The sequence below is a fragment of the Coenobita brevimanus genome, chromosome 15 (assembly GCF_032717465.1).
Source record: "Coenobita brevimanus isolate Jiangsu-jjx chromosome 15, ASM3271746v2, whole genome shotgun sequence".
In the NCBI taxonomy this organism is placed as follows: domain Eukaryota; kingdom Metazoa; phylum Arthropoda; class Malacostraca; order Decapoda; family Coenobitidae; genus Coenobita; species Coenobita brevimanus.
The window spans coordinates 33,016,859-33,031,858 of NC_136968.1; the positions used below are offsets into that span (position 1 = coordinate 33,016,859).

At 54.0% G+C, this 15,000-nt stretch overlaps 1 protein-coding gene across 1 annotated transcript in view; it reads left to right on the forward strand.

The window, feature by feature from the left end:
• The window catches only part of LOC145390733 (uncharacterized), a 64,795-nt gene that overhangs the window by 27,763 nt on the left and 22,032 nt on the right, over positions 1–15,000 (forward strand). The window contains exon 5 of the mRNA XM_080265529.1: positions 298–414. Coding sequence (XP_080121655.1) covers positions 298–414 — 117 coding nt within the window. The remainder of the gene's footprint in view (positions 1–297; positions 415–15,000) is intronic.

Sequence of the window (15,000 nt, forward strand, 5' to 3'; positions counted from 1 at the left end):
TTTCCTTCCTCCGTCCCTTCCTTCTTTCTTTCCTTCCCTCCTTCCTCCATTCCTTCTTTGTCCTCCCTCTCCCTCTTTCTCTCCTTCCTTCCTTCCTTTGTTTCTTCCTCTGTACATCCTGCTAACTTTCTCTTTTCTTTACATAACCTTTTTCTGTGTGTGTGTGTGTGTGTGTGTGTGTGTGTGTGTGTGTGTTTCGTTTCTTTCGTTCTCTCTCTCTCTCTGTTTCGCTTCTTTCGTCTCTCTCTCTCTCCCTCTTCCCTCCCTCCCTCCTGACGCCTTCGCTCTTACGCACAGGTCAAGTTCCGGCCGGAGACCCTACGGCGGAAGTCTGCCCTGAGCCTGGCCATCACCACACACTTCGCCCTCGTCCTAGGCTCCGATCTCGTCACCGCCTTCGAGAGCCATCTGGAGGTGAGGCAGGGGGAGGCAGGGGATAGGGGAAGGCAGGAAGGAAAGGGAGAGGCAGGAAGGAAAGGGAGAGGCAGGAGTGAGGCAGGGGAAGGGAGGGAGGAAAGGGAGAGGCAGGGGTAGGCAGGGTGAAAGGGGAGAGGCCAGGGTGAGGCACGGGAAGGGAGGGAGGAAAGGGCGAGGCAGGGGATACGGGAAGGCAGGGGGTGGAGGGGGAGGCAGGGGATAGAGAGAAGCAGGGGTAGGAAGGGATAGGGGAAGGCAGGGGAGGAGGGGGAGGCAGGGGATAGGGAGAGGCAGGGGTAGCAGGGGATAGGGAAAGCCAGGGGGAAGCATGGGTAGGCAGGGGATAGCGGAAGGCAGGGAGGAAAGGGAGAGGCAGGGAGGAAAGGGATAGGGGAAGGCAGGGAGGAAAGGAGAGGTAGGGGTAGGCAGGGGACAAGGGAAGGCAGGGAGAAGAGAGAGAGAGGCAGGGAGGAAAAGGACAAGTGAAGGCTGGGAGAAAGGGGAGAGGCAGGGAGGAAAGAGATAAGGGAGGGAGAGGCAAGGGTGAGGCAGGGGTAGGCAGGGGAAGGCTGGGAGGAAAGGGAGAGGCAGGGGATAGTGGAAGGCAGAGAGGAAAGGGAGAGGCAGGGAGGAAAGGGAGAGGCAGGGAGAAATGGGAGAGGCAGGGAGGAATGGGAGAGGCCAGAGTAGGTAGGGAGAAAAGAGAGAGGCAGGGAGGAAAGGGATAGGGGAAGGCAGGGAGAAAAGGGAGAAGAAGGGACAAAAGGGAGAGGCAGGGAGGAAAGACAGAGGTAGGGAGGGAAGAGAGAGGCAGGGAGGAAAGGGCGAGGCAGGGGTGAGGCAGGGAAATGGGATGGAAGACAGGCTTATATCTCGAAACCCATTCTTTTTCATCGCCTTGGAGAGCCATCTGGAGGTGAGGCAGGGGTAGGCAGGGGACAGGGAGAGGCAGAGTGGGGCAGAGGATAGGGGAAAGTAGGGGTAGGCAGGGGATTGGGAGAGGCAGGGGTAGGCAGGGTAAGGCAAAGAAAAAGGTCTAAAAGTCGACATATACACTTTTTCATCGCCTTGGAGGGCTATGCAAAGGCGAGGCAGGGGTAGGCAGGGGACAGGGAGAGGCAAGGGGGGCTAGAGGAGGCAGGGGAGGGCAGGGGGAGGCAGGAGGGGGGCAGGGGCAGGCAGGGTGGAGGTGGAGGACAATAATGGCCTAACCAATTTTCAAACCCATCTTTATAACAACGAAGAATGACGGACAAAAAGACTTAAAGGTTTTCTATAACGTCTGCAGGAGATAACGAGGGTGAGGCAGGGGCAGGCAGGGAGAGGCAGGAGAGAGAGAGAGAGAGAGAGAGAGAGAGGAGGAAAATGGAGAGGCAAGGAGGCAGGAGGAAAGAGACGAAATGCAGGGATAGGAAGGAGGCAGTGGCGAGGCAGAAATAGAAGAGAGAGAGAGAGAGAGAGAGAGAGAGAGAAATGGAGAGGCAAGGAGGCAGGAGGAAAGAGACGAAATGCAGGGATAGGCAGGAGGCAGTGGCGAGGCAGAAATAGGAGAGAGAGAGAGAGAGAGAGAGAGAGAGAGAGAGAGAGAGAGGAAAATTTTGGAGAGAAATGGAGAGGCAAGGAGGCGGGAGGAAAGACGAAATGCAGGGTTAGGCAGGAGGCAGTGGCGAGGTAGGAAAAGGAGAGAGAGAGAGAGAGAGAGAGAGAGAGAGAGAGAGGAAAATTTTGGAGAGAAATGAGGGAAGGATGAAAATGAAGAATTGCTGAATTATTTGAGGTCCTTACTTCGTCCACGCCTTCAGGAGCCGCGTGGAGGTGAGGCAGGGTGAGGCAGAGGGTAGGCAGTGGCATGGGAGGGAAGGCAAGGGTAGGGAAAACGGGGTTAGGCAGGAAAAGGTTGAAGGAGAGGCAGGAGGCAAAAGAAATGTTGAAATATGCAAGGTTTTTACTTCGCCTGCTGCTGTATGAAGGCGAGGCAGGGAAGGCAGGGAGAGAAAATGGTAGGCAGGGTTAGGCAGGGTGAGGCAGGGAAGCCAGCGTTAGGCAGGGAAGGCAGGGTGAGGCAAGGAGACGAAATGAAAGGCAGGGTGAGGCAGAAAGAGGAAGGCAGGGAGAGGCAGGATGAGGATATGGAAGGCAGGGTGAGGCAGGGAGAGGAAATGGAAGGCAAAGAAAGGCAGGGTGAGGCAGGATGAGGATATGGAAGGCAGGGTGAGGCAGGATGGGGATACGGAAGACAGGGTGAGACAGGGAAGGCAAGATGAGGATATGGACGGCAGGGTGAGGCAGGGAAAGGATAAGGAAGGTAGGGTGAGGCAGGAAGAGGAGGGAAAACAGGGAAAGAAAGGGAGGCAGGGAGGGAAATGGAAGGCAGGGAGAGGCAGGGAAGACAGGGCAGGAAAGGGTGGCAGGGTGAGGCAAGAAGAGGAAATGAAAGGCAGGGAGAGACAGGGTGAATAAACGAATGCCAAGGTAAGGATAAGAGAAGCAGAGGCATCAGAGGCAGGGTAAGGGTGGGCAGAGGCAGAGGAGGGGAGGCAGAGGCAGTGGAGGGGAGGCAGAGGAAGGGTAAGGGTAGGCAGAGGCAGGGTACGGGCAGGCAGAGGCAGGGTAAGGTTAGGAAGAGGCAGGGGAGGGTAAGCAGATGCAGGGGAGGGGAGGCAAAGGCAGAGGCAGGGTAAAGAGAGGCAGGGTTAGGGTAGACAGAGACAGGGTAAGGGTAGGCAGAGGCAGGGTAAGGGTAGACAGAGGCAGGGTATGGGTAGGAAGAGACAAGGTAGGGCAGACTGAGCAGGGTAGGGGTAGGCAAAGGAAGGGCAGGGGTAGGCAGAGGAAGGGTAGGGGTAGACTGAGGCAGGGGAGGGTGGGCAGAGACAGGGTAAGGGTAGGCAGAGGAAGGGCATGGGTAGGCAGAGGCAGGGGAGGGTACGCAGAGGCAGGGTAAGGGTACGCAGAGGCAGAGGCAGTGGAGGGGAGGCAGAGGAAGGGTAAAGGTAGGCAGAGGCAGGGTACGGGCAGGCAGAGGCAGGGTAAAGGTAGGAGAGGCAGGGTAAGGGTAGGCAGAGGCAGGGTATGGGTAGGAAAAGAGGGTAGGGCAGACTGAGGCAGGGTAGGGGTAGGCAGAGGAAGGGTAGGCATAGACTGAGGCAGGGGAGGGTGGGAGAGACAGAGTAAGGGTAGGCAGAGGCAGGGTAAGGGAAGGCAGAGGCAGGGTAAGGGTATAGGGTAGGCAGACGCAGGTTATGGGTAGACAGAGGCAGGGTATGGGTAGGCAGAGGCAGGGAAGGGTAGGCGGAGGAAGGGCATGGGTAGACAGAGGCAGGGTAAGGGTTGGCAGAGGCAGGGTTAGGGTAGGCAGAGGGAAAGTAAGGGTAGAAAGAGGCAATGTATGGGTAGGCAGAGGCAGGGTAAGGTAGACTGAGGCAGGGTAGGGGTAGGCAGAGGCACGGTAAGGGTAGGCAGAGGAAGGTAAGGATAGGCAGAAGCAGGTAAGGGTAGGAGCAGAAGGGGGAGGGTAGGCAGAGACAGCGTAAGAGTAGGCAGAGGCAGGGTAAGGGTAGACAGTGGCAGGGAGGGGAGGCAGAGGCAAGGTATGGGTAGGCAGAGGATGTGAGGCAGAGGCAGGGTAGGGGTAGGCAGAGGCAGGGTAAGGGTGGACTGAGGCAGGGAAAAAGGGGTAGTCAGGCAGGAAGAGGAAAAAGAGGAAAATGTTGAAATATTCCAGACCCTTACTTCGTCTACGCCTTCAGGAGCTACATGGAGAGGAGGGCAGGGTGAGGCAGGGGTGAGGCAGAGGGAGGGGAGAGGCAGGAAAAGCTTGGGGAAGGAAGGAAAGGCAGGAAGGAAAAGAAGGGGAAAAACTGTTGGTATATTTTTCTTACTTCGTCCCCGCCTTCTGGAGCTGTATGGAGGGTAGGCAGGGTGAGGTGAGGCAGGAGGGGTAAGGCAGGGTGAGGTGAGACAGGAGGGGTAAGGCAGCGGGGTGAGGCAGGAGGGGTAAGGCAGGGTGAGGTGAGACAGGAGGGGTAAGGCAGCGGGGTGAGGCAGGAGGGGTAAAGCAGCGGGAGGCAGGGGAGGTAAGGAAGGCAGGAGTAAGGCAGAGAAATGCTGGAAAAAAAGGCAAAATACAAACTACAAAGACAAAATACGTACTGTATAAAGAGAGAGAGAGAGAGAGAGAGAGAGAGAGAGAGACTGCTACACAGATAGACAGATAGATAAATAGACAGATAGATAGACAGATAGGTATGCAGGTTAAAATATTCCTTGAGGTCTCCATTTTGTCATTATAGCCTATCTAAGAGCTTCCTGGAGGGGTCTGGGGAAGGCAGGGGAAGGCAGTGAGGCAGGGGAAAGCAGTGAGGCAGGGGAAAGCAGTGAGGCAGGAGAAAGCAGTGAGGCAGGGGAAAGCAGTGAGGCAGCGAATGGCAGGAAGAGGCAGTGAGGCAGGGAGAGGTAGGGTGAGGCAGGGATAGGCAAGGACAGCAAGGCAGGGAGAGGCAGGGGAAGGCAGTGAGACAGGGTATGACAGTGATGCAGGGAGAGGAAGGGAGAGGCATGGGAGAGGGATGGAAAAGTAGTGAAGCAGTGAAAGGCAGGGTGAGGCAGGGAGAGGTAGGGTGAGGCAGGGAGAGGCAGGGGAAGACAGTGAGGCAGGGAGAGACAGGGTAGGGCAGGGAGAGGAAGGGTAAGGCAGGGAGAGGCAGGGATAGGCAGGGGAAGGCAGGGTAAGAAAGCATAAAATCGCAAACAGGTATGTTGATTTATTCTTCTTGAGGTTCCTCTTTCGACACCGTACCTGGGAGCTTTCTGAAGGTGAGGCAGGGAGGCAGAGGGAAGCAGGGGAAGGCAGCGAGGCAAGGGATGGAAGGGAAGCAGGGGAAAGCAGAGGGAGGCAGGGAGGAAGGGGCGGCGGGGAGGCAGGGGAAGGCGGGATGGCAGAGGGAGGCAGGGAGGAAGAGGGAGGCAGAAACAGGGGGAGGCAGGGAGACAGGGGATGGCAGGAATGAGTGAGGTGGCAGGGGATGGAAGTAGGGGAAGGAAGGAGGATGAAGGGAAGGAAAGCAATTGGAGCAGGGATAGGCAGGGTGAGGCAAGGAGAGGAGAGGGAGGTAGGAACAAAAAGGGAAGAGTAGGGAGGCAGGGGAAGGCAGGGGTGAGGCAGGGGAAGGCAGAGGTGAGGCAGGGGAAGGCAGGGGTGAGGCAGGGGAAGGCACAGGGAGGGAGGAGAAGCATAAACGGGAGACGGTAGATAGGATGAAATATTTCTTGAAGTCCAATTTTCGACTAAGAGCTTTCTGGAGGCGAGGCAGGGTTAGGCAGGGGGGGCAGGGTGAGGCAGGGGAGGCAGGGTGAGGCAGAGAAAGGCAGAGATAGAGGAGAAAGAAGCACAAAACCAAGACAGAGAGATAGACTGCTATTTCTCTGAGGCCTTTCACGTCGTCAGTATTTCTGGGAGCTTTCTAAAAGTTAGGCAGGGGCAGGAAGGGAGAGGCAGGGGATGGGAGGCAGGGAGAGGCAGGGGGAGCTAAGGGAAGGAAGGCAGGGAGAGGCAGGGAAGGAAGAGGCAGTGGAAAGATGGAGAGGCAGAGAGATGAAACACACACGCAAAAAAAAAAAAAAAAAAAAAAAAAGAGACTGACTTATGTTTTGAGGCCTTTTTCTTGAGCCACTGTGTCAGGTACTTACTGAAGGTGAGGCAGAGGGAGGCAGGGAGAGGTGGAGGGAGGCAGGGAAGGTAGCAGAGGGCACGAGTGAGAGAGAGAGAGGCAGGATGTGTAGGCAGAGGCACGAGCGAGGCAGAGAGAGGTAGAGAGAGGCAGGGAGGGTAGCAAAGGGCACGAGTGAGGCAGAGAGGCAGGATGTGTAGGCAGAGGCACGAGCGAGGCAGAGAGAGGCAGGAAGTGTAGGCAGAGGCACGAGTGAGGCAGAAAGAGGTAAAGGAGACCGGGAGGGTAGGCGGAGGCACGAGTAAGGCATAGGGAGGCAGGGAGGGTAGGCAGAAGCAGTGAGGCAGAGTGAGGCAGAGGGAGGCAGGGGACAGACACACAAAAAAGCAAATACGATTTAAATGTTGACATATTCCTCACAGTCCTTATTTAGTTACTGTGTCTGAGGCAGAGGGGTAGAGTGAGGCAGGGGGTGAGGCAGGGTGGCAGAGATAAAATAAAGGGTGAGGCACGGGATAGGCAGGGTCGTAGAGATAAAGTAAATGGTGAGGCAGGGGGAGAGGCAGGGTCGTAGAGATAAAGTAAAGGGTGAGGCAGGGGTAGAGGCAGGGTGGCAGAGATAAAGTAAAGGGTGAGGCAGGGGATAGGCAGGGTCGTAGATATAAAGTAAATGGTGAGGCAGGGAAAGGCAGGGTGAAAGACATAAAGTAAATGGTGAGGCAGGGAAAGGCAGGGTGAAAGAGATAAAGGGTGAGGCAGGGTGGCAGAGATAAAGTAAAGGGTGAGGCAGGGGGAGAGGCAGGGTGGCAGAGATAAAGTAAAGAGTGAGGCAGGGGATAGGCAGGGTCGTAGAGATAAAGTAAAGGGTGAGCAGGGGAGAGGCAGGGTGGCAGAGATAGAGAAAAAGGTAAGGCAGGGGGAGCAAGGGTGAGACAGAGAGAGAAAGCAAAGGGTGAGGCAGGGTGGCTGAGATAAAGCAGAGGGTTAGGCAGGGGCAGAGGCAGGGTGGCAGAGATAAAGGGTGAGGCAGAGGGAGAGGAAGAGTGGCAGAGATAAAGTGAAGGGTTAGGCAGGAGGAGAGGAAGGGTAAGGCAGAGATAGATTAAGTAAAAGGTGAGGCAGGGGGAGCAAGAGTGAGGCAGAGGCAGGCACGGAAATGCAAGAGGCGTAAAAAACAACAAAGAAAAGAAAGAAAGAAAGAATGAAAGAAATTGAGAGAGGAGAATGGGACAGGGAGGCTAAACAGGAAAGAGCAAAGGTTAGGCAGGGAAGGCAGGGTGGAGGAAAGTGAGGCAGGGGAAGGATGAGGCAGGGTGAGGGAAGGTTGAGTCAGGGAGAGGCACAAAGACAGAAGGATGGTCTGACAGGAAAGAAAGATGACAGGTAAGGCAGGCTGAGGAAAGGGTGAGGCAAGAGAGGCAGGGTGGAGGAAAGTGAGGCAGTGGAAGGGTGAGGCAGGGTGAGGGAAGGCTGAGTCAGGGAGAGGCACAAAGACAGAAGGATGGTTTGACAGGAAAGAAAGACGATAGGTGAGGCAGGCTGAGGGATATGAGAGGCAGTGAGGCTGGGTGGAGGGAAGTGAGGCAGGGGGAAAGGTGAGGCAGGGTGATGGAAGGGTGAGGCAGGGAGAGGCACAAAGACAGAAGGATGGTTTGAGGCAGACAGGAAAGAAAGATGACAGGTAAGGCAGGCTGAGGAAAGGGTGAGGCAAGAGAGGAACGGTGGAGGAAAGTGAGGCAGTGGAAGGGTGAGGCAGGGAGAGGGAAGGGTGAAGCAGGGAGAGGCACAAAGACAGAAGGATGGTTTGAGGGAGATAGGAGAGAAAGATGATAGGTGAGGCAAGCTGAGGGAAGGATGAGGCAGGCTGAGGGATAGGAGAGGCAGGCTGAGGGATAGGAGAGGCAGGCTGAGGGATACGAGAGGCAGGCTGAGGCAGGGAGAGGCACAAGGAGAGAGGGAGAAAGAGGAAAAAAAAACAGGTGAAGCAGGATGAGGGATACGAGAGGCAGGGTGAGGCAAGGTGAGGCAGGGTGAGGCAAGGTGAGGCAGGGAAAGCTACGAAGACAGAAAGATGGTCTGATGGAGAGAGGGATTGAGGTAGGGAAGGTGAAGGGAAAGATGGAGGTAGGAGGAGGTGAGGCAGGGAGAGGAAAGGGGAAGGCTGGAAGGGGAGGTAAGAGATGAGGGAGGAGGCAGGGTGAGACTGGGAGAGGCAGGGTGAAGTACTGGAAGGCAGGGTGAGGAAGAGATAGGCAGGGTGAGGCGGAGGGAGGTAGGGGGAGGCAGGAGAGGAAAGTAGGGGAAGGAAGGAAAGTGAGAGGTGAGAAGGATAGGAAGGCAGGGGCAGGCAGGGGAGGAAAGTAGGGGTATGAAGGAAGAGGAGAAGAGGGAGAGGCAGGGCTAGGCAGGGAGAGGCAGAAGAAGAGAGGGATGGAAGAAGAAATGGGGGAGGGTAGGAAAGAGGAGGGGAAGGAGGGAAGGAAAAGGGAAATTATGTAAAAGGGTTGAGAGAGAGAGAGAGAGAAGAGAGAGAGAGAGAGAGAGGGGGGGGGTAAAAGTAGATACAGACCTTGACGTATTTGAGACCATTTCTCACTTCACCACAGCCTTTGAGATGAGGTGGGGGAGGCAGGGAGAGGCAGGGAGAGGGAGAGAGAGGAAGGGTGAGGCAGGGAGTGAGAGGGGGAGGCAAAGAGAGGTACGGGGAGGCAGAGAGACGCACGGGGAGGCAGGGAGAGGTAGAATGAGGCAGGGATGGGGGAAGAGGGAGGCAAGGTGAGGCATGGGGAGAAGGTAAAGGTAAAGGTAGGGCTTGGCGGTGCTCATCTCCGAAACTTAAGCCTTTGAACCTGTTAACACAATCTCTGGACCAAGTTAGCGTGAAAGAATATAGCAATGTTAACTACTCCACCACCGCACAGGGAGGAAGTGAAGGGCGGGGAGGCTGGGGGAGGCAGGGGGAGGCTGGGGGAGGCAGGGGGAGGCAGGGAGGGGTATGGGAAGCAGGGTGAGGCAGGGAGGAAGGGAGAAAGTGAGAGAGAGGAATGAATGTAAAATGTGTTGTCTTTCTTGCCTATATTTTTCTGAACTCCTCTATGGCGACGAGGGAGGGAGGGAGGGAGGGAGGGAGGGAGGAAGGGAGCGAGGGAGGGAGGGAGGGAGGAAGGGAGGGAGGGAGCGAGGGAGCAAGGGAGGGAGGGAGGGAGGGGGAGAGAGAGAGAGAGAGAGAGAGAGGGAGGGAGGGAGGGAGGTAAGCAAACAGGAAGAAGTAGAGGAAGGGAAGTCAGGCAGGGAGAGGCACAGGAAGGACAAACAGGAAGAAGTAGAGGAAGGGAGAGAGAAAGAGACAGAAGGAGAAAGAGGGAGGGAGGGAGGGAAAGGCAGGAGGAGAAGGAGGGAAGGAGGGAAAGGCAGAAGGAGAAGGAGGGAAGGAAGGAGGGAGGGAGAGGCAGAAGAAGAAGGGAGGGATGGAGGGAGAGGCAGAAGAAGGGAGGGATGGAGGGAGAGGCAGAAGAAGGAAGGGATGGAGGGAGAGGGAGAAGAAGGGAGGGATGGAGGGAGAGGCAGAAGAAGAAGGGAGGGATGGAGGGAGAGGCAGAAGAAGGGAGGGATGGAGGGAGAGGGAGAAGAAGGAAGGGATGGAGGGAGAGGGAGAAGAAGGGAGGGATGGAGGGAGAGGCAGAGGGAGGGAGGGATGGAGGGAGAGGCAGAAGAAGGAAGGGATGGAGGGAGAGGCAGAAGAAGGGAGGGATGGAGGGAGAGGCAGAAGGGAGGGATGGAGGGAGAGGCAGAAGAAGGGAGGGATGGAGGGAGAGGGAGAAGAAGGGAGGGATGGAGGGAGAGGCAGAAGAAGGGAGGGATGGAGGGAGAGGCAGAAGAAAGGAGGGATGGAGGGAGAGGGAGAAGAAGGAAGGGATGGAGGGAGAGGCAGAAGAAGGAAGGGATGGAGGGAGAGGCAGAGGGAGGGAGGGAGGGAGGGAGAGGCAGAGGGAGGGAGAAGAAGAAGTAGGGAGGGAGGGAGGGAGAGGCAGGGGGTGGCAGAAGAAGGAGGAGGGAGGGAGGGAGAGGCAGAGGGAGGGAGAAGAAGAAGTAGGGAGGGAGGGAGGGAGAGGCAGGGGGTGGCAGAAGAAGGAGGAGGGAGGGAGGGAGAGGCAGAGGGAAGCAGAAGGAGAAGGAGGGAGGGAGGGAGAGGCAGATGGAGAGACAGAAGGATAAAGAGGGTGGAAGGGAGAGGCAGGAGGGAGGGAGGGAGGGAGAGGCAGAGGGAGGGAGGGAGGGAGAGGCAGAGGGAGGCAGGAGGAGAAGGAGGGAGGGAGGGAGAGGCAGAGGGAGAGACAGAAGGATAAAGAGGGTGGAAGGGAGAGGCAGGGGGAGGGAGAAGGAGGGAGGGAGGGGGAGGCAGGAAGGCAGGTAAGGTCAGAAAAATCAATGTAAAAAAGACGTGTTATCTAGGTTCACATTTTTGGCTACCGACAACTACACCCATCTGAGGTGAGGCAGAGGGAGGCAGGAGGGAGGAAAGGAGAGGCAGGGTAAGGCAGGAAAAGGCAGAGAGGCAAAGGGTGGCAGGGAGAGGCAGAGGGAGGTAAGGTAAGACAGGAAAAGGCAGAGAGAGGCAAGAGGTGGCAGGGAGAGGTAGGGAGAGGCAAGAGGAGGCAGGGAGAGGCAGTGAGAGGCAAGGAGGGAGGCAGGGAGAAGCAGGGGGTGGCAGACAGAGGCATGAGGGAGGCAGGGTGAGGCAGAGGGTGGCAGGGAGGGGCAGAGGGAGACATGGTAAGGCAGGAGAAGAAAGACAGAGGCAAGGGGTGGCAAGGTGAGGCAGGGAGAGGCAGGGAGGGAGGCAGGGAGAGGCAGGAGGGAGGCAGGGAGAGGCAGGAGGGAGGCAGGGAAATGGAAAAAATACATGAAAAATAACCACGTTGTTTTCCACGTACTTCTCTTTTACTACCAGCGTCTACGGTCGTCTGGGTGAGGCAGGGTGAGGCAGAGTGAGGCCGGGGAATACAGAGAAAGGGAGAGGCAGAAGGGAGGAATGGAAAATGGGAGGCAGGGAAGGTAAAACAGGGGGTGGTAATGTGAGGCAGGGTGAGGCAGAGGGAGCCAAGAGGAGGCTGGGGAATATTAAGAAAGGGAGAGGCAGAAAGGAGGAATGGAACATGGGAGGCAGGGAAGGTAAAACAGGGGGTGGTAATGTGAGGCAGGGGAATACAGAGAAAGGGAGAGGCAGAAGGGATAGATGGAGAAAGGGAGGCAGGGAAGGTGAAACAAGGGGTGGTAATGTGAGGCAGGGTGAGGCAGAGGGAGGCAGGGTGAGGCAGAGGGAGGCCGGGGAATACAGAGAAAGGGAGAGGCAGAAGGGAGGAATGGAAAATGGGAGGCAGGGAAGGTGAAACGGAGGGTGCTAATGTGAGGCAGGGCGAGGCAGAGGGAGGCAGGGTGAGGCAGGGGAATATTGAGAAAGGGAGAGTGAGGCAGAAGGCAGAGATGGAGAAAGGGAGGCAGGGAAGGTGAGACAGTGGGTGGTAATGTGGGGCAAGGTGAGGCAGAGGGAGGCAGGGAGACAGAGGGAGGGCGAGATGGAGAAAGGAAGACAGGCAGGGTGACACAGAGGGTGGTGATGGGAGGCAGGGAGAGGCAGAGGAAGGAAGGGTGAGGCAGGGGGAGGGCGGGAGGGAGAGGCAGAGGGGGGGGAAGAGAGTCAGAGGCAGAAGAAAAAAATTACTATGTAGTTTTCAAGATGGATAGTTTTATTACCACCATTTACAGACATCTAGGTGAGGCAGGGAGAGGCAGAGTTAGGCATGGCGAGACAGGGAGGTAGGGTGAGGCAGGGTGGGATAGGAAGGTGGGGTAAGGCGGGGTGAGACAGGGAGGTAGATGAGGCAGGGTGGGGTAGGGAGATAAGGTAAGGTAGGGAGAGGTAGAGCTAGGCAGCCTGAGGTACGGAGAGGCAGGGAAAGGTAGTTAGGCAGGGTGAGACAGGGTGGGGTAAGGAGGTAGGGTGAGCAGGGAGAGGCAGGGGGAGGTAGAGTTAGGCAGGATGAGGCAGGGAGAGGTAGAGTTAGGCAGAGTGAGGCAGGGAGGTAGGGAGTCAGGGTATGGTAGGGTAAGAAAAGTGGGGTAGGGAGAGGCAGGGTGAGGGAGAGGGAAGGAAGTGAGGGGAAGGTAAGACAAAGTGTGGCAGGGAGATAGATAGATAGACAGATAGATAGACAGACAGATAAATAGAGTTAGACAAAGATCAGAGACAAAAATAGACACAGATAAATAGAGAGAGAGAGAGAGAGAGAGAGAGAGAGAGAGAGAGATTGCTACGAAGGGAAGGGAAGGTAAATAGCGAGCAGGTGCTATCTTTGTTCTCTCTCTCTTACACACACACACACACACACACACACACACACACACACACACACACACACACGAAACACACACACATACAAAACTCTCTCTCTCTCTCTCTCTCTCTCTCTCTCTCTCTCTCATAAATCGCAGTCCTAAGCAATACTTCTCTAACCTTCCAATCTTTCAATATAGACAGACAGATAGACAGATATAGATAAATTTAAAGACATCAGTATGTTTTAGTTTCAATAATAAGAATTTGTAAGAGAAAATCAGGACCGCGCTGGACGAGATAGACAGATACCTGGATAGGCTTTATAGATAGATAGATAGATAGATGGACAGATGGATATAGACAGATAGATAGATAGATAGACAGATTGATATAAACGGATGGATAGATGGATGGATGGATATTGATATGTTGATATATACAGACAGACACCGATATAAAAACACACATACTTAAATAGATATATATATACATAGATTGACAGACAGATAGATAGACATATAGACAGAAAAATACCGAGGCAAACAAATGGACAGACAGACAGACAGAAAAAGACAATGCTACGGCTCTACACCCTTTCCATAGCACTTCTTCGTGACTAGCATCATATTCTAGTGTTAACCTGTTCAGCATTCAAGATGGAGACATGGCAATTTTAGGCAAAGGTACAAAAAAAAAAAAACAAAGAAGACAATTGGGATTAAATCTGAGAGGGAAATATAAAAAACAAAAGCAAAACAAGGATATGACGTCACAGGGATGAGACGACCAATCAGCGTGAAGAAAGGATATGACGTCACAGGTTGTCGGGCTTGAGGGGACCAATGAGCGTGAAGCAAGGATATGACGTCACAGGGTTGGGTTTGAGACGACCAATCAGTGTCAAGGAAGGATATGACGTCACAGGGTTAGGTTTGAGAAGACCAATCAGCGTCAAGGAAGGGTTATGACGTCACAGGGTTAGGTTTGAAGCGACCAATCAGCGTCAAGGAAGGATATGACGTCACAGGGTCGGGATTGAGGGGACCAATGAGCGTGAAGGAAGGGTTATGACGTCACAGGGTTAGGTTTGAAGCGACCAATCAGCGTCAAGGAAAGGATATGACGTCACAGGGTTAGGTTTGAGTCGACCAATCAGCGTCAAGGAAGGATATGACGTCACAGGGTTGGGTTTGAGACGACCAATCAGCGTCAAGGAAGGATATGACGTCACAGGGTTAGAGTTCATTCATGAGTTTTTTACAACTTATAGTAAACAAACACAGGGTTGCCACATGTTGATGGAAGATGAATGGAGGGAGGAGAGAGAGAGAGAGAGAGAGAGAGAGAGAATGGGGGAAAGGTCGGACAAATACACCGCGCAAAACATGTATGCACAGATAGACAGATAGATAAATAGATAAAGATAGATAAATAGACTGATAGATAGAAAGGTACACAATTAGATGGATCGATGAATGGACAGTATAGATAGATAGATAGATAGACACATTGATTAACTGATAGATAGATAGATAGATAGACTGATGGGAAGATTAATTCTGTTGATCCATAAAAGCTAATAGATAAAAAAGATAAATATACTAAAAGACGGGTTAGCATAGAAATAGATCGATAGATAGATAGATAGATATAGATAGATAGATATTATGGATAAAAAATATACTAAAGATACATAACAGGGAAATGAGAGAGAGAGAGAGAGAGAGAGAGAGAGAGAGAGAACTACAATGAAGGTGATACTATTGTCTACCTACCTTCCCTCCCTCCTTCCCTCCCTCCCCTCTCTCTCTCTTCCCTCCCTCCCTCCCTATCAACCTACCTACCCCCCCTACCCAGTCTTATTGATTTTCTCTCTCTCTCTCTCTCTCTCTCTCTCTCTCTCTCTCTCAAAAATCGATCTGTTCCTCTCTCTCTCTCTCTCTCTCTCTCTCTCTCTCAAAAATCGATCTGTTCCTCTCTCTCTCTCTCTCTCTCTCTCTCTCTCTCTCTCTCTCTCAAAAATCGATGTTTGTCCCTCTCACAGAATCTCTCTCTCTCTCTCTCTCTCTCTCTCTCTCTCTCTCTCACCTGTTGCACAAATCCAATGTACCTGGACGAACCCAAGAATGTGCACATGTAAGCCTGTGTGTGTGTGTGTGTGTGTGTGTGTGTGTGTGTGTGTGTGTGTGTGTGTGTGTGTGTGTGTGTGTGTGTGTGTGTGTGTGTGTGTGTGTGTGTGTGTGAGAGAGAGAGAGAGAGAGAGAGAGAGAGAAAGAGAGTTTGTAAGGGATGGACAGATTTATTTTTGAGAGAGAGAGAGAGAGAGAAATGGATATTAAAAGATATGGATAAACCTAACTGAACCTCTCTCTCTCTCTCTCTCTCTCTCTCTCTCTCTCTCTCTCTCTCTCTCTTCACTCTAACTTGGCCTAAAATTGCCATCTCTCCACCTTGAATGCTGAGCTGTAACAATAGATTAACACTAGAACAGGATGCTAGTCACGAAGAAGTGCTATGGAAGGGATGTAGAGCCGCAGCATTGCCTTTTTCTGCCACTGTAAATAGGGACGAAAATCT